At 44.7% G+C, this 18,051-nt stretch overlaps 1 protein-coding gene across 2 annotated transcripts in view; it reads right to left on the reverse strand.

The window, feature by feature from the left end:
- The window catches only part of tncb (tenascin Cb), a 49,272-nt gene that overhangs the window by 15,438 nt on the left and 15,783 nt on the right, over window positions 1-18,051 (reverse strand). For both annotated transcript variants that reach the window (XM_084054238.1, XM_084054239.1), the window contains exons 3-10: window positions 16,292-17,512; window positions 14,683-14,946; window positions 14,036-14,151; window positions 13,294-13,447; window positions 9,381-9,650; window positions 7,305-7,490; window positions 4,573-4,662; window positions 3,854-4,117 (exon numbers count right to left, since the gene is read on the reverse strand). In XM_084054238.1, the coding sequence (XP_083910364.1) occupies window positions 3,854-4,117; window positions 4,573-4,662; window positions 7,305-7,490; window positions 9,381-9,650; window positions 13,294-13,447; window positions 14,036-14,151; window positions 14,683-14,946; window positions 16,292-17,512 (2,565 nt within the window). The remainder of the gene's footprint in view (window positions 1-3,853; window positions 4,118-4,572; window positions 4,663-7,304; window positions 7,491-9,380; window positions 9,651-13,293; window positions 13,448-14,035; window positions 14,152-14,682; window positions 14,947-16,291; window positions 17,513-18,051) is intronic.

An 18,051-nucleotide genomic window follows, 5' to 3' on the forward strand; every position in this document is an offset into this window, starting at 1 on the left:
ATATTAATGGCCGTTGAACGAGCCATTAATTCTTGAAGGTTCGGCGTAGCCCACCGTGTAGCGGGAGTACACCGTTCACTTCAAAACCCGATGAAGAAGCCATGCCGACAGCCGTACCACACCCCCATAATTGGAGTCTATTGTATGTGTCAGCATTCAGAGAGAGAGAGAGAGAGAGAGAGAGAGAGAGAGAGAGAGAGAGAGAGAGAGAGAGAGAGAATACAGTATGTCAAGGCCATTATGAGTGTCAACATTCAGAGAGGAGAGAGCAGGTAAAGTGTCAAGGCTACCATTATCCCCTTTTCAGCCCCGCGGCGGTGGAGTGGTGGGCAGAGAGGAGAGCAAATGGGATGGAAGACAATGTGACGATGGAGTGAGATGAGATGGGATGGAAGGGCTTTGTCTGAAGCAGCTGATCGCTGCTCATCAGTGCTGCTCACATGGGAGAATGGAGAGAATGTATCTATAATGAGTATAATGGCATTCTGGCCACTATAAAGAGCATCAGCTGAGAGCTACTGAGTCAGCCTTTTGTGGACTGTAGCAGTGCTGATAAGAAATGAGACTTTGGACTACGGCAAGAAAAAAGCTATTCACTGATGTTTGCAACTTGAAAGGTTGCAAGTTCAAATTTCTCTTGCATTCACTTTTTATCATTGATTCATTTTTTTTATACTTGAATAAATACTTTGGGATTGTATTTAATACATAATAAATAAATACTTTTGTTATTATGTATCTTCATTAGACATTTATAACATGAGGGCGTGGATAACACCCCCCACACTAAAACCAAGTCATTTGTTCAATCTTGTTGCTGTTGACAAATGGAAAGAGATCTCCTGAATCTGATTAATAAATGACATGGACAGACCTTGTTACAAGCCTGTTTTGATACTTGATAGGGAAAATTCTTCTTCACCGCAGATTTTTAATGTGCAGTATGTCCTTCACTTCCCATTGCATGCGCTGCTAGCTCTGCCTCGTGGTGTATAGAATCTTATTTCTTTACTGTAATAAATGTCTGATGTGGAAAAATAATCAATTCAAATTTGAAACGTCAAGGTAATCCCTCAATATCCATTCAATATTCATATAGAAGCATGCATCATCACTTCTCCTTCCCATGTTAAGCGTGATGGACAGCTTGGTCTCACTTCTGGCCCCCCGCACATGCAGATGGACATGGAGATGGATATGTGTGATGGAAAGACCTGACATGGCAAGCTGAGACATCTGCCCATTGACCTCCGCTGCAAAATCCTAAGTGCAAATGTCACTCTCAGGATTTTACCGTGTTTTACAGATAATGCAATCCTCAACCCTTTCAAAGTTAGTGCCATGGGCTACCGTTGAGCGACACAGGAGCTCAAAACATGCAGGACAGTCCACTCATCATGCACTCTTGTGTCTCATTCTCCTCATTGGAGAACCCACTGGTCATGCAATCTTTTCAGAACAAAATACTATGCCAGAAAACAATCAAATTGTTAAATTACATGTTTCATTTCAGTTGTACCGAACCACTTAGAATGAGAAATGACAAATTATGATAAAGTGAGCCTTTCTTAAGTCAGTGGGTCTTTTTGTGGCAACAAAGACACTAAGAGCCGTAGAGGATGAATCACTCCTTCTGGTTGTGGGTTGCTGCACAACAAATGATGCAATTGAACATGTTTGTTCAATTATTTGTGTTATTCAAATGTGTTATTATTGAATCTTTGCTTGAGCCATTATCATTCCAAAATGTCCATTCTCATTCTTCTCTGAGCCTTCCGATTTGCACAAAGGCTCCCCCTGCAAACCTCCCAGCCCCTGACTCAGCCGATTAGCTTAAATTATGATAATCCTAGCCTTTGTCTTACGATTTCCCTGTATAAACAACAATTGTTTATCAGCAAATCTCTGCTCTGTGTCTGAAATTACGGCCGATTTTCTCCTGAGCGGTTTACTACAGCAGAGCCTTCAGAAAAACTCAAACTCAAGCTCTAATCCTTTTGACGAACGATGGTTGGCAAACCCAAGTAGTGTGCCACAACCTGAGGGTATAAGGGAGGGGGTGGGCTTACGGGTGAGGATGCAGAGGGGCAAGCCTCCCCCCCTCACCCATCTCCCGTCGCCCCTGTCCCCATCTCACCTCACCCCTCCCTCCCTCGGTTCTTCAATCCTCTCTCTATCCCTCCTCGAACGTGTGCAGCATTCACTGTGTTTGCGCTACATGTCTGGAGACGATAAAGGATGCAGATTGGTGGGGCTGCGGATTAGAGGCTCAGTGATTTTTTTTGAGACAATGTTTTAACAGGGGTCTCCGCATGTGGCCCTTTATCTGAAGGGCCCCACAGTTCATCGTGGTCAAATCGCACAAAGCCAGAGGGGAACAGGCTCACGCCAACAATTATCACATGAATGAGCATTGTGCAGAGCGCACACATGTCCTCATGGACAACCCACATACATGCACACACTATGTTCTCTCATTCTCTGTCTCTTTCATTCATGATGTTCCTCTCTCTCTCTCTTTCTCTCTCTCTCTCTCTCTCTCTCTCTCTCTCTCTCTCTCTCTCTCTCACACATGAACATCACACATATATGCGCACGCACGCACGCACGCACGCACGCACGCACGCACGCACGCACGCACGCACGCACGCACGCACGCACGCACGCACGCACGCACGCACGCACGCACGCACGCACGCACACACACACACACACACACACACACACACACACACACACACACACACACACACACACACACACACACACAAACAGACAGTTATTCTGAAACTCACCAACTTTTCCCTCATGCTGTATCGATTTTTGCCCTCAGCCAAGCAGTTAATGGGCACCCACTGTATAACTGGAAGATTTACTTGGGAGATGTTTGGCTTGGAGGCACTCTGACCGCAGCACGAAAAAAATTACACAATCATCTTATTTGTCTTTCCTTGTTTCAGTTAAAAGAAGGAAAGAAAAAGTAAAATAAACCCACATGCTTCAAATGAAAATCTTCAGCGGGGGAGAAAACGCGGACAGAGAGACTGACAGAGAGAAGCGAACAATGAATTCAATTCATAGCCTTGGTTTGGCTGCCATACTGCAAGACAGAAAATATGAACCTATAGGCCTACTTAATGAGGACTTGTCCCGAAGCCCTCCACCACCATCTGAAAAGCTGATGGAAAACAGTGGGGTTACAACGCTCTTTCTGAAAAGACCCTGTGTCTCGGAAACACACGCACATTTTACAGCACCCTGTATGGAATATCAACAAATAACCATTATGAGGACAAAGTATATCCTGCCAAAAACCCCATTTAGTTCATACTACATGAAACACGGAGGCTTATCTTATCTTTGCTGCATCGTTAATACAAGCACTGTTTTGAAGCAATGTGTTCTCGCTTTGAAGAAAAGGACATTGATTTAGTTTTTCTCCATTGACCTCTATAAGTGAAGATGGAAGCAAAGTGTGGTCAATAAAAATGAAAAAACGTCTAACATTACCACTTGAGGTTAACACTTGCTTTGAAGCTCGCTAAGTGGAAAGACATTTTTCCCATTACTGAGATGATGACTGAACCAGCCTGCTGAAAGTTTCATTTCTTAAATGCCTAATGTATGCTCCGTCATGCAATGGCGTTGTGAACCAAAATAGCAGATCTACAGTATAAGCTCACAACACGTCGCATCCACGTGGCATTGAGCTTATAGATGGGCTATTTTCGGTCCATGACGCCTTCATACAACACAGATAAATCGGGCTTAACATGGCACCTGATCATCAGCATTGCTGTGTAATTCTAGCGACCAAGTCCCCCCGCCCCCCCACCCCCACAACAACACTGACCTGTAGGTGCAGAGATGGTGGCGGGGGCACTGGTTCTCTTTCCCCTCTCGGCAGTGATGGTGATGGTGTAAAGCATGCCCGGCAGCAGGGTCCTTAGGGTGTGACTCTCAGAACTACCGGGGACCACGGCCTCTGCTTTGCGGCCATCGGCGGACACGTACACTAGTCTGTACATATCGATCTTTGCCAGCGGGCGCTTCCACTCCAACAGCATGGTGGTCTCTGTCACCTCTGCCACGGTCAGGTCCCTGGGAGCATCCAGGGCTGAGGAGAGGAGAGGAGTACACAACTCAATGGTCAATGGTCACTGCATTACTGTAGAGTTGATGTGAAACAGTATTGATTTCCCAAAACATCAAGATTAATCGATAACATCATCATAGTATAGAGTAAAACTATCAAGAACATACACTAATGTAATCCTACTCTGGCTACACATCCATTATGGAAGGTCTTGTCAAACTAAATTGACTTATATGCAGACTGTACAGAGGGCAGTGTTTTTCAGTCGGCTAGTGAGTTGTGAAATGTCCTGAGAGGGTCACAGACCATGAGTCACTTTGATACTTTGTTATTTAACTTTGGGGACAAATGAAACATTTGTGTCGCATTGTGAAACCAGTTGAGAGCCACTGACACAGAGGACTTCTCTGACTTGAATACAAAGTGTTCTCGTTTTCATTGCAGCAGACGGGTTCAGTGAGTGATAGTGTTCTCACCGGTCACTGCGTTGGTGGTGGCGGGCAGGCTCTCACGTTCATCTTTCACCGCCGTTACACCCATTCCATATTCTGTACCTGGTCTCAGACCTGTGAAGGAAAATAATACATTAGAGGGTCGGAAATGAATGCAACATTTGAAGTCAGAGGACATTACTCAGAATGACACGTCAGGGCGGAACACAAAACCAGCCAGCTGCTTTCAGCTAATAGCTCTGTCTCATGCACTCAAATGCCTTGATTACTCAAGGCCTTTTGCCGTTGCTAATTACGCTCTATGTTCATCCTGTCTGCTGCTGCTGAGCACCAGTCTTGCATTTGCATACATAGATCTATAGCAGTGGTTCCCAACCTTTTGTGGATCAGGGCCCTCTTGAAGTGGGCCACTTGCATTTGCAGAGCACGTTCATTTTAATGATCAATCAATCGATTTGTGTTACCGCTTGGATCAATGGAACTAACGCAGTATATTTTAAGTTCCGAATTGTTGCGTCGCGTTGTGAGCTTGTCAATCGGCTATTTTAAGCGAAAGCTTTCTCTACAATAACAGAAAAGGTACTAGTATTGAGCCTTCAGGGACTCCAGTTGGTTACCCATATGGGGTTCAAGAGGTTAAATATTAATGTTATATTATCATTCAAATCTTGTGTCTATCCTCAAGGCCCAACAGTGGGCCCCGGCCGACAGGTTGGGATTTGCTGATCCGTACCCTTTGGCACGGACCAGAAACCATGCTTTGCTATGATACAACAGGCTTTTGGCGGGGTCCTCTTAGCCTAAACAATTAAAGCCTTTCTTAGCCTGAATGCACCAATTTGTTTATTAAGTCCCCCAGAGGTCGCTACGCAGCGAATCCTGTAGCATGAAATTACACCTTAATGCCCAGGAAACTCATTATCAATAAAATCATGAGCGTGAAGGCAATTACAGATAATAACTGTGTGAAAGAACCGCTGAGGTGTGTACCGAGCAGAGGGGGGGAGGGGGTCAGCTGAATGGGAAAAACATTTTATTTGCATGGGACAGGCCTCCCAAGGACAAAGAATAGGGGCCTAAACAAAGGCACTGTTGCCTTTTTTTTCCAGAGGGATTAATCCTACCACATGACACATGGTATGAAAAGAAAAGAAAACCACAAAAAAGAACACGTCCATCTCAATGCACAAACTTAATAATGGTAGGAGCACAGGGAGGTGAAATTGAGCTCCCTGTTCTTGTTTGGCTAAGATCTGGGGGAGGGGGGGGGTTTGTGTGTGACCCCCCCAGATCTGTAATGTAGTTATTATTTAGTCACAAACTCTTGTTAACACTTTACATTGGTTGAATATCTATAAAACCCACAGACAGACAAACAGACAAACAGACAGACAGACAGACAGACAGACAGACAGACAGACAGACAGACAGACAGACAGACAGACAGACAGACAGACAGAACCACTTTCAACCTGACCTCCCTATTTACGGTAGGTAAAAAAATATATAAAAAAATGTTCCCATTTGTGCATTGTGAGCCTGTTGCGAGTGTTATGAGCTTGTAGATCGGGTATTTTCGCTACTTTTGCCGTCATTAGACAAAGTATGAAATAGGGTTTTAATTTATGAAAAAACATAAAAATGGTGAGAGCTTTGGAGCTAAATTCATAGTCATGTTAGAATGTACACACTGCAAAATCCAGAGGGTTAACCATTTGAACCCTTGCATCTGTAACGCCCGGGATTCGAACTTGGGTCTCCCGCTTGGAAAGCCAACATCTTAACCACTGGCCTAAGGGAATTCCCCTTAGCTTGGGGGAGATATTAGACTTTCAGGCCATCAGGCTGAGATTGAGAGGCACTCTGCTACGCTCATCCCCCTTTTGACCTCCTCCCACGGGGATACCCGATCCAGGTCACGGCACCAATATAACGGCCGAGATTCGAACCCGGGTCTCCCGTGCGGAAAGCCAACATCTTAACCACTAAGCCAAAGGGAATTCCCCTTAGCTTGGGGGAGATATTATACTTTCAGGCCATCAGGCTGAGGTTGAGAGGCACTCTGCTACACTCTGCCGTATTCTTGGCATGTCATAATAGGCAAAAATTCAGCAAAAATAGCAGATCTACACTTTGCGACACGTTGTGAGCTTGTAGATCTGCTATTTTGGGTGTAGAGATTTGGAGGGGGAAAAAGTGGGCCAAGGATAAAGCTGAGAGAGAGATGAAGCAGGGACCCCCCCCCCCCACTACATATTGTATAAAAGATAGCTTCAAAGACTTGTTTGACAGCACACAGTGTTTGATTCATGTTAGTGTGTATTTTCAGACATTTAACCACTTAAACCCTCAATACTTAGTAAACTTTCACTCTGTACTTGGTCTGCTCTTTTTCCCCTCAAAACCAAACCTCTTTGCCGAAAATAGCTATTAGGCTATTTTTGGCTAAAGTCCTACTCAGAATAGGGGTTCAAGTGGTAAATGTAAAGAAAATGATTCCATCACACAAAACTTATTTGGCAGCCCCCTGCAGTAACTCTGAGGACCACCTAGGGGTCACAGACCCCCTGTTGAAGACCCCTGGTTTAAATGGTTCATGTGTACAAAGGTACACTCTTGGAGTTAGAAATGGATGAATTACCACTGAGGACTTTACAGTATAAGTGTGCGTGCGGGCGTGTGTGTGTGTGTGTGTGTGTGTGTGTGTGTGTGTGTGTGTGTGTGTGTGTGTGTGTGTGTGTGTGAGCGTGTTTTACCAGAGATCTTGGCCTGGGTGGTGTCCCCAGCTCCGGGGGGGAACAGCAGCTCTCCATGGTCCCCTCCAGACAGGGGTCCATACTTGATGCGATAGTTGTCCACCTGAGCCTGGCTGTTCCTCCACTCTAATGTGATGCTCTCATCCGTTACGTCCACCGTCTGCAGGTCCCTGGGGGCATCCAGGTCTACAACACACGCACACGCACACACACACACACACACACACACACACACACACACACACACACACACACACACACACACACACACACACACACACTCTACAGGTTAAAACTCAGAGAGTGTACCGATGGACCGTTCTTCTGGTTCCATTGTACACTCTGTTCCATTTGTCCTTGTGTATTTTTTTTCGATATGTTTTTTGGCTTCTTCTGCCTTTTTTATGGATAGAATACAGTAGACTGCCAGGAAATGGGGAGAGAGAGACGGGGAATGACACGCAGCAAAGGTTGTCGGGATCGGAATTTGAACCCGCGAGGCGCCCGGACCGTTACGCCAGCCATCCGGGCCCCATTTGTACACTCTTTAGATAAATGTACAGTGAGGACTTTAAGCTGACTGTACATAATGTGTTGCAGTGAAGCACAGTATGGAAAAAGCCAGTGTGCTCAGTCAATCATCAGTCGATAAATAAAGGCAGACAGATGCGAACACACACAAACACACACAGCGGGGGACCTTCCTCCATAAACACACATGCCGTCAGTAAAGTATGTGTGGGCCCAGACCCCCAATCAACACACAGACCACACTTAAGACACCGCACAGCGTGTGAGTTTGCTTTTATGTCAACAATAAAGAGTTAACGACTGTGGCAAACATTTTCATGTAAGACAAATGATGCAGTTGTGATTGCTGGACATGAAAAAATAAACCTTGTTCCCTATTCCCTAGTGATCAGATCCACTCATTCATTACAGTCTCCTCAGCTCACTCAAGCGAACCGCTGTCTGTCTTGAATGGCACGTTGTCAAACAATGAATAGTTCTCTCGGCCCATCTTCACACATTAGACCTTTTTCACAGCAGCCATTATTGACATAAATAGCTTTTTAATGTTACTTCCTTCACAGGTGTTGACAATGAAACTTAGGGTGAACCGACAGCTGAGTGGTTAGGGCGTGTACCACATGGGCTCAAATGCCTGACATAGTCACCAGTTCGATAACCGGCCAGCCGGACCAATTTTGTTGCATCACTCCGTTACTCTCTTGCCGTGTTTCCTGTCTCTCTTCACTGTGCCATATGGAATACAGGCTCAGAAGGCTTAAAAAAATTAAACATATACAACGATACTTAATCACTTAAGCCCTATATACGTCTTCATACACAAATAGTGAAAATAACTCATCTACAAGCATCGCTCGCTGCAGATCTGTTATTCTCTGAATTTTTCTAATTTAATTTGGACTGTTTGACCTGAATGGAACACAACCTTAATTAATTTCCTTGATACCCGCGAATCCAAAGGATTTTTTTCTCGCCGCATTTTCCGGATCATGGAGCTTCTGTTCAGTTCCAGGAAGTTAGCAGTAAACACTAGCACCGCAGTAGAGTTGCAGCCGAACAGACCGCTTGATGGGCACTTTTAAAACGTAAGACGTTAAGCAATAAACAACCGCAATGCGCTCATTAACCAAGTTGACACGGTAATGTTGGCTTAAAATATGTCAACCAGGCAGGTAACATTAGCTGTTCAGACTCAAATATTAACTCATTGTATGTTAAAGACATACTGATGTAACCACATACATAATGTTGGTGTGTTACATATAAATATTGTAAATCGATGCATTTATTTACTACTAAGCACAAGTTCTGTCTCTCTGTATAATGCATTCAAATGGTCCTCCAGAGGACTTCCAGGAACTGACTGAGTGATGTGATGATCATGTACTTTTTAATTGTGTTGTCACCACTCTGCTGTGAAGGAAGTAACATTACACAACTATTTATGTCAATATGGCTGCCACGAAAAAGGCCAATCCTGGCTTTGATGACCCAGTGACTGCTATTTTTTTGTTTTACACGACATTCTAAATACATTGGCCTCACCTGTGAGGAAGGTCTCAGATACAGGGATGCTGGTCTGTTCTCCCCGTGTGGCCATCAGGGACACCTGGTACTCGGTGTCGGGGCTGAGTCCTCCAAGGTGATGCTGGGTGTCTGTGGAGGGCAGCTCCACCACGTTGCGGTCGGCCGGGTCCGAGCTGGGCCCGTAGGACACCTGGACCCCGTCAACCCGTGCCACAGGCTGGAACCAGTTCACCAGAGCTGTGTTGTCAGTCACGTCCCGCACCTCCACCTGGCTGGGAGCATCAATCACTGGAGATTTGGGAGAACATGCTGTTAGCACAGTAGTGTTCAATGCACAATATAGTTGTTCCCAGGATGGCTTGTGAAGACTTGAGACAGCCTGTGTTTGGCTGAGATGGGGGAAGGAAGTGTTTATTTTGCTTCACGTCATAACCTATTATGTACACTATGGCTTGTGGCATTTAATGTGGGGCTATCCGCTGTTCTGTGTGGACACTCGCTTGCCTAGCGACTCACTCAGGCACGCCACACAAGCCTCAGTGAGGTCCTGCATTTGTTGTAGAACATTGCACACTTCCCCAGTCATCCATGTTCTCCAAAACAATATAGCGTCCTGTGCCGGGACTGTATAGGTATTCATTTCAACCAAACTACACCACTAATTGGTTCCCCCTTCTCTTGTTGCAGGTCTGGTAATTAATTAAATCACCTGTTGACTCATTCTCACTCAAGTTATTGTAAGGGCAGCAGCAACCTTTCCAAAAAATGTAATGTGCCATTTGGGGTATGATGTTATTATAGCATAAATATCTCACAGGGTTCATTCCCTGTGGGAATGGAGCCCTTCAGGATTGGGCCTTTGAATAATCTGCATGAATATATTACAATATATAGTCAATTGGGAACACAGTGCTACTGTGAGCTGAAAAATACCAAAGCCCTGGTGTATTTCTGCAGGTTATTCCAACTATTTGCAGATCAAATCCCCGTGCCATGAAGGGCTCTCATGTTTTCTGGCAGTGAAATTGATTTGTCACATGCAAGCAACTTTTGAAAAGTCAACCTTCTGCACAAGGCTGATAAAAGGACAAATCTGCATTCGAGCTTAACACAGATTTGTCTTCCAAGGAAGCTGCCACTGTGTGTGTCACTCTTGGGTAGCGATACCATTCTCCTGGGAGGATGGCTTTCCCTGAGTGCTGATTGCATGACTGCCTGGTTGGTTGTAAGGCGTCTCCCCCACTCGAGGTGGAGGGCATAGAGGATGGGAGGTGAGTGGGGGCAAGAGAGGATCTTACTTCACACAGTCCCTCAGCATGCAAATCCTATAGTATAACATTAACGGTACAAGTCTGAGTGATGGCAGACTGAGTGAGATGGAGAATGATGAATCTTGCAACCCAAAGTTAGCTGACATGCATGTACATGAAGGCTATATCGTCGCTGTTGTTGGGAACTTTTCAGGAAATGGAAGAAATAACCTAATGGATCCGTAGTTTTAGTCATAAGCTTGTGTGAATACTTTTTATTGTTATTGACGTAACCACTTTCACTAGTTTTTAAAGCGACATGTCGAGATACAAAGCAATGAAATATGGATATATGTTTCTGTCAGACAGCAACAATATGTGTTTCTATATTAGGTTTCTGTTTCTTGGCACTAGAACCATTTAGTGGATGCAAATACAGTACAGACAAGTCACGAACACAGTATGACGCTTAGGTTGTTCAACAGAACGTAGTCTCTCAAGACTGTTTTGGTTCACATCATTTACAAATGCCTCCAGTCTGTGCAACGCAAGCACGGAAAATGTGCAGATTGTAAAGTGGCTGTCCGCCTCCTCCTCACTTCCGTTTCGTCTTTGTAGTTGCGTAAATCACATTAGTTGAAGCATATACGGCTTGCTGTTTAGCAGAAATGGAAATACAAAATTATATTTTACAGTTATTTTAAAATATGACAAACATGACAGCTTCCTGTGTGTGGCTTTAAGGAGGTGCTTTAGCATTTGAAGATTGTGGAATAGTTGTCTGGCATGAGAGACTACTTAGACCCCAACCTATAAAAGGTTGTGTTACCGGCCTCCGGCATTACAATAATTTACCATCCAATTGTGCAGAGGAAGAGGGGTTTCATAAGCGAGGGGTTTCATAAGCGAGGGTCGTGACAGGTCGATAATGGCTTTCCCTTGCATATTTCTGTTTATTCTGGCACGTTGTAGGGCACTCTCAAACCATAAATAAGCTAGGAGAGAGCTTGACCAAGCACTGGATTGGGAGCCATCTCCTAAAGTTAGTGCTGAGCACGGCAAAATTTCCCTACTACATATTGGAATCAAATTACTCCGATTTGTTGAAACTCTCGTAGGGGAGAAAGATAACACTGTTTCCAGTTCAGGTTTCGGTCATTATGGAATGTTCTACATAGCCTTACAGTATTTCATAAAGAAAACACATGCCTCAGCAGCTCGAACTCAAGCTGGAGCAGTTTTGTAACCTGCCCCAGAGCAACCTAAAAATAGTCTGGCTGCTGGCAGCTGGTGGCCATTGTTGCCAGCTGAAGTATAGTTTCAACCCCTCGTTTCTCCTTTCAAAAATATTGATCCCCAGCCTGGAGTCGTCCTAACTGTTACACACCATTAGGCTTTATAGTGACATATTGACGGAGATATGCTTTTGCCCATAAATGACCAGTAGGGTTAGGAATCTACAGTATATGCTTTTTTTATGCCACCAGCACCACTGTTCAATTACGTACGTGCGTGCGTGCGTGCACGAGCGTGCACGAGCGTGCACGAGCGAGAGAGAGAGAGAGAGAGAGAGAGAGAGAGAGAGAAAATATTGGGCCGGTGATGTTCAGATTGGATTGCGCTGAGAAGGATGCTGAGTTCAATGAAGCTTTGCATGGTATGATGTCTGTTTTTCACATTTAACATGAAACTCTAAGCTACCATTTGCTCCAGAAGAGCAGAAGAGTCTGCATGTATTTTCTGGAAATCACATCCTCTCAAGCTCCAGTGGTCAGAATAATGTCAGAACGACGTTAGAGGGGTTTTGAGGCTTATTCCACTGCAAATGTGCCATGAATATGCAGATTAGAGTTGTAGGGGACTGATGGATCCCCTATGTTAAGCTTACATTTTGTGAGACTTAGCATGTATTTAACGGTTTCATTGTGCAAAGACATCATTGGAAAGGATGGAAAAAATGAAATGGTTTATTTCTAATGCTGATTGAATTATGAAAGCTTAATTCGCTTTTCCAGGATCTGTCATTCATACCCATGGAATTATAGGCTACTATACAGTTAAGATTCTGCAAATCCTACAGCATCGGCAGGGGTGTAAAGTAACTAACTACAGTTACATTTACAAGTACTGTAGTTGAGATATTTCACTTCAAAACACTCCTGGTGTCTACTCAGGCTTTTGTGTGCAAGACAGTTTTTAAGTTGCTTGCTTCAATATTTAGATATTCGATACTCATTTTATCAGACATGCCCCCTTCCTAGATAAACTTAAAACAACATTTTAACCATGTAAGCTTCACAGAAAATGTAAGTCCTTGGTTCTGGTGACTGATATTGTCCTTCTAAGGTGTGAGGGCTCCTTGTTTTTTCAATTACTTTTTGTTCATGTGTTATGTACACATATATTTCAATTCTCTCTCTATATCACTATACCGGTATATCATATGTTTACTGGTACGAAGGGTAATGTTCTTCTATTAAAGTCAGAAATGTGATTATATACTTTTTGATGAGTGGACAAAAGACAAGGCTAATCCAGCAATGGAGTACGAAGAGAGGGGTTGTTTTAGTCCTTAAACCTGCATGCTGATGAAGATCAGTCTGGATTTGCAATGAACTTGGAGAAACTCTCAGACAGTATAATTGCACCTCAAGAGTCACTTTAAATATGAAAGAACTCACTCGTGACAACGTTCTTGGAGGCTGGGGGCCCTCGGTTCTTGTTCTTCACTACCTCCAGTTTGACCTCGTACTCCTGGCCCGGTCCCAGTCCAGACTGCTCAAAGGTGGTCTCTGGACGGCCTAGCGAGTTCAGAATCTCTCCATTCTCCTCTTTCTACCAATACCAAAACAAGAAAGAAGAAAAACACCACCAGTCATTGTGCACTACAAAGGCCAGTCCTTGCAGAATATGCGGTGTGTGGGAACGAGACGGCCAAATCATACTTAATAGCCTTAGTGGTGGTGTTTGGACTTTCACGCTGACAGGGGAAGTCGCTTGTGCTTTTATGTCCCACTAGAGCCATTTCTCAAACGGTTATACAAAAACTCAAAAAAAAAGGAGACAATTCACAAAACAATAATCATTTGGTACCATATGGCCACCGAGACTGTCAACAGAGACAGAACATTTTGCTTTAATGCTTTTCAAATGCTTTGCTTTTGCGTGCTGGCTGCGCTAAGCTATTTTCCACAGGATACCGCCCCCCCCCCCAATCCACGCATATGCACATTAGGCAATTATCAAGGCTGGGTGGGGGTGGTGGGGTATGCAGTGGGCCGTGTAAGGTTTCTACTAAAGGAAAATGTGGTTAATGATAGACTGTGGGTATAGGCTGTGAGTCAATTCTGCTACCTCCACCGAGTTCGGGTAAAAAGGAGCCATTAGCAGCCCGCAAGGAATCATGGGATAGATTGGACTCACCGTGTTTCTGAAGATGAGGTTCCAGCTATCAAAGGGGATGTCCAGCGGGTCCCACTGCACCTGCACTGAGGTCTCCCTCACAGACTTGAACTTCAGTCCCTCTGGTTCAGGTAGATCTGAGAGGGACAGGGACAAAATTAGCTTGTGTCTGATTGTTTTCTTTAGGACAAAACATTTATTGATGGAGCCAAAAAAAAATCAGGACCCTAACAGATTTTTCATCCTAATTTTTCTTATACAGGGACGGGAACATAATGTCTGTTATTTTTTTTTAAATGTCCCTTGCCACTCTGATCTAGGTCTATCAAAAAGGTAATACCAGTAATGTTTTAATTATAATATTTTATTATGCTGCCAGAGGCTTAAGAGTACATGAGAAGAAAGACTGCTTTTGTATTTGAAATGCTGGACACGTAAAGCCAAGAAAAACACAAAGACTTTCTAAGAAGGCACTGTTATCCAGCTCTACCAGAAGGTTAATCTCTCAAGACAGATTCGGCTAACAGCAGAATCTGTCAGCACCAACTGCCCCCAAACATTCAAGTTCCTGTTTCTAGACAAAAAAGGAGGTGGTACCGAATTGGTTCCCAGATTGCCAGAAGGTAAACACTGACATGGCCAACATTCACACGAGAGTTGTGACTTACGTGTCGCCACTCTGGCACTAACAGGAACACTCTTCTTATTGTTGAGGACGGCATAGACACTTATCAGGTACTCAATGCCAGGCTCCAGCTCCCGAATAGTGGCTAACTTCTGGTCCCCAGGCACACGCATGTCCAGCTCCAGCCCTCCAAGGGCCGTGGGCACGTAGGTGATTAGGTACTCTGTCACTGTCATCTCATTCGCCCAGGACAGGTCCACGGACTCTGAGGTGACCTCCACTACAGTCAAGTCCTTGGGTGGTGAGACTGTTGGAGAAGGTTGGATATTAGGGGATATGTATGGGAGAGAATGTCAAACTATAAAAAAAAAAGTCAATCTTAATGAGTCAACTTATCTTAAAACAAAAAAATATTTCTTTAACTTGTAACAAAATATGAACTAATACGATGATTGACTAATAATGTAATACAATTATACATTATGTGTGGCACCTTTTATTTTTATCACAGGAAAAGACTGGTGCTTTTGGCAAATCATCATTCTTGCTCATATGATATTCCTATATTTTGTAGTCTTCAAGTACCCAATAGTTAGATATGTTTGTGTGTGAAATTCCTTGGCATCAGTGAGCCCAGAAATATCATGTGGTTTAGGCATGAAGGGAATAGCTTGGCAGTAATAGAAGGGAAGGATGGTTCTCCAGCAGCCTCTGGGCTCATCTCAACTAGACAGATTTCAGATCAAATGAAATATGGCATAATAAAGAGGATGAGCGAGTTCCTGTTGATATTATTTCACTAAGACTATTTGGCATTACAGATACCGAATTACTATATGAAAAACGAAAAACTTAAGAAGAATTTCCATTGGCATGGTTTCCTCACCAGTAGCCTCATTACAAAGACAAAGAACTGAAAAGCTCTATTTTGTGTGTGTGTCTGCATGTGTGTGTGTGTGTGTGTGTGTGTGTGTGTGTGTGTGTGTGTGTGTGTGTGTGTGTGTGTGTGTGTGTGTGTGTGTGTGTGTGTGTGTGTGTGTGTGTGTGTGTGTGTGCGCGCGCGCGTGCGTGCGTGCGTGCGTGCGTGCGTGCGTGCGTGCGTGCGTGCGTGCGTGTTTAGAATATTCCTCCACTCAGAGCAGGGCAGGTTTCCAAAACAGTAGTTTCCGGAACATATTTGAACATTTAGCTAAGTGATTTAGCAGGAAACTTGTTACATAATATAAACCAACTCATCAATCCACTGTTGAATCAAAACCCATATGTCTTCTTTTGAAATCTGCATTAGACTGCGACATTATGCATTCATTGAAATGCTGTGCAGTCAAGTAAAACGTGCTATCAACAGAACATGCTCCAGGATTGTGTTTGCCAGTGTACAGTACACTGTGTACAGTACAAGTGATATTACATATTGCCTTCACTTTACACAGTGAAGCAGAACACTTTTTTTCTCAAATTCGTCTCCAATTGTAGATACTCATTCATAGCATATATATAATCTGTAATCCATACTAATCATTTTTATATTATGCTGTCATGCTGTTTGCCATGTAAGAGTTTTTATTCGTAATTCTTCTTTTATAAGAATAACAATTCATGATTTTCATTTATTTATTATTTCTTGATTATTTCAGCTTATCACATCTTACCATCTGAGCAATCCTCTCCAATGAAGCCCTCGTCACACACACACGCTCCATTCTCGCAACGCCCCTGGTTCAGGCAGTCTCCTGGGCAGGTCAGCAGGGAGCAATCTGTTCCGCTGAACCCTTCGAAGCACACGCACTTCCCGTCCACACAGTAGCCCCTCTCCAGACAATTGTTGGGACACGTCTTCTCGCTGCAGTCTTCTCCGGCGAAACCTTTTTCGCACACACACAGTCCGTTCACGCAGCGCCCGCGGTCCAGACAGTCATTGGGACAGGTGAGCTCCCCGCAGTCCTTGCCCGTGAAGCCAACGAAGCACACGCACTTGCCGTCTACGCACTCCCCGCGTCCCATGCAGTCTTTGGGGCAGGTCTTGATGCTGCAGTCCTGTCCGGCGTAGCCCTTGTCACAGATGCATCGCCCGTTGACACATCGTCCACGGTTTAGGCAGTTGTTGAGGCAGGAGAGCTCTCCACAGTCATCGCCCTGGAAGCCCGCATCGCACACACACTGACCATTGACACACTGGCCCCTGTCATTGCAGTTATCGGGGCAAGACAGGATGGAGCAGTCCTCGCCCTCATAGCCCGGATCACAGATGCACCTCCCGTTGAAGCAGTGGCCCCTCTCATTACAGTTGCTAGGACAGGTGATCTTGGAGCAGTCTTCGCCGCTGTAGCCGGCATGGCACACGCACTGCCCATTCACACACATGCCGCGATTGTTGCAGTTTCCGGGGCAGGTTAGCTCACCACAGTCGTCCCCTGTGAAACCCTCCTCGCAGTAGCAGGTTCCGTTGTCGCAGCGGCCTCGATCGTAGCAGTCATTAGGGCAGATTAGTTCGGAGCAGTCGAAGCCGGTCCAGGGCTCGTCGCATATGCAGTCATCGTCCACACACCGACCGCGGCCCAGGCAGTTGTTTAGGCAGTTGGTCTGGGAGCAGTCCTCGCCGATGAAGCCATCTTCACAGAGGCAGCTCCCCTCACTGCAATGGCCGTAATCGCCGCAGTTTAGCATACACAGCTCAATACCACAGTCGTCCCCGTCGAAACCCTCGAAGCAAACACACTTTCCATCCACACAGCGGCCCTGATCCTGGCAGTCGTTGGGGCACTCAGGCTCTGTGCAGTTGGGGCCCTTCCAGCCAGGCTCACACACACAGCTGCAGGTCTCAGCACTCCAGTTCCCTCGGCCGTTACAGTAGGGCTTGGTGGCCACTTCACCTGAGGGAAGGCAAGGAACTATGCGTTATTAAAACAAGCACATTGTGATAGCAAATCAGTCACCCACCAACTATAGAATAACATTAATTGAACATCAGAGCTGAATTAATCAATTCACAGTTAACAATAACCAGAATAGAAATATTGCAGAATCAAAATATTCCTTACACCAGATCAGTGGTTCTCAAACTTTTTCATGTCAAGGACCCCCAAATTGACACTTATTAGCCTGCGGACCCCCATTTGAAAAAGATATGCCAGGGACCCCCATAAGAGAAGACTTTTACGGCTCTAGCAGTGATTCTCAACCATTTTAATTTCAAGGACCCCCCAGTTTAACATGCATTAGGCTACGGACCCCATTTAATGGCATCTCTATCTCTGGGACCCCAATTCATATTGTAAAATCAATGTTAATTTAACTCTGAGAGCGTACAAATGGAACCAAATGGACCCTAACGGGTCCATTTGGTTCCATATGTACAGTACGCTCTCAGAGTTACAGACCCATAAGGGTCCATTTGGTTCCTATCCATCTA

This window comes from Gymnoscopelus microlampas (genome assembly GCF_963454915.1).
Source record: "Gymnoscopelus microlampas genome assembly, chromosome: 4".
Lineage (NCBI taxonomy): Eukaryota > Metazoa > Chordata > Actinopteri > Myctophiformes > Myctophidae > Gymnoscopelus > Gymnoscopelus microlampas.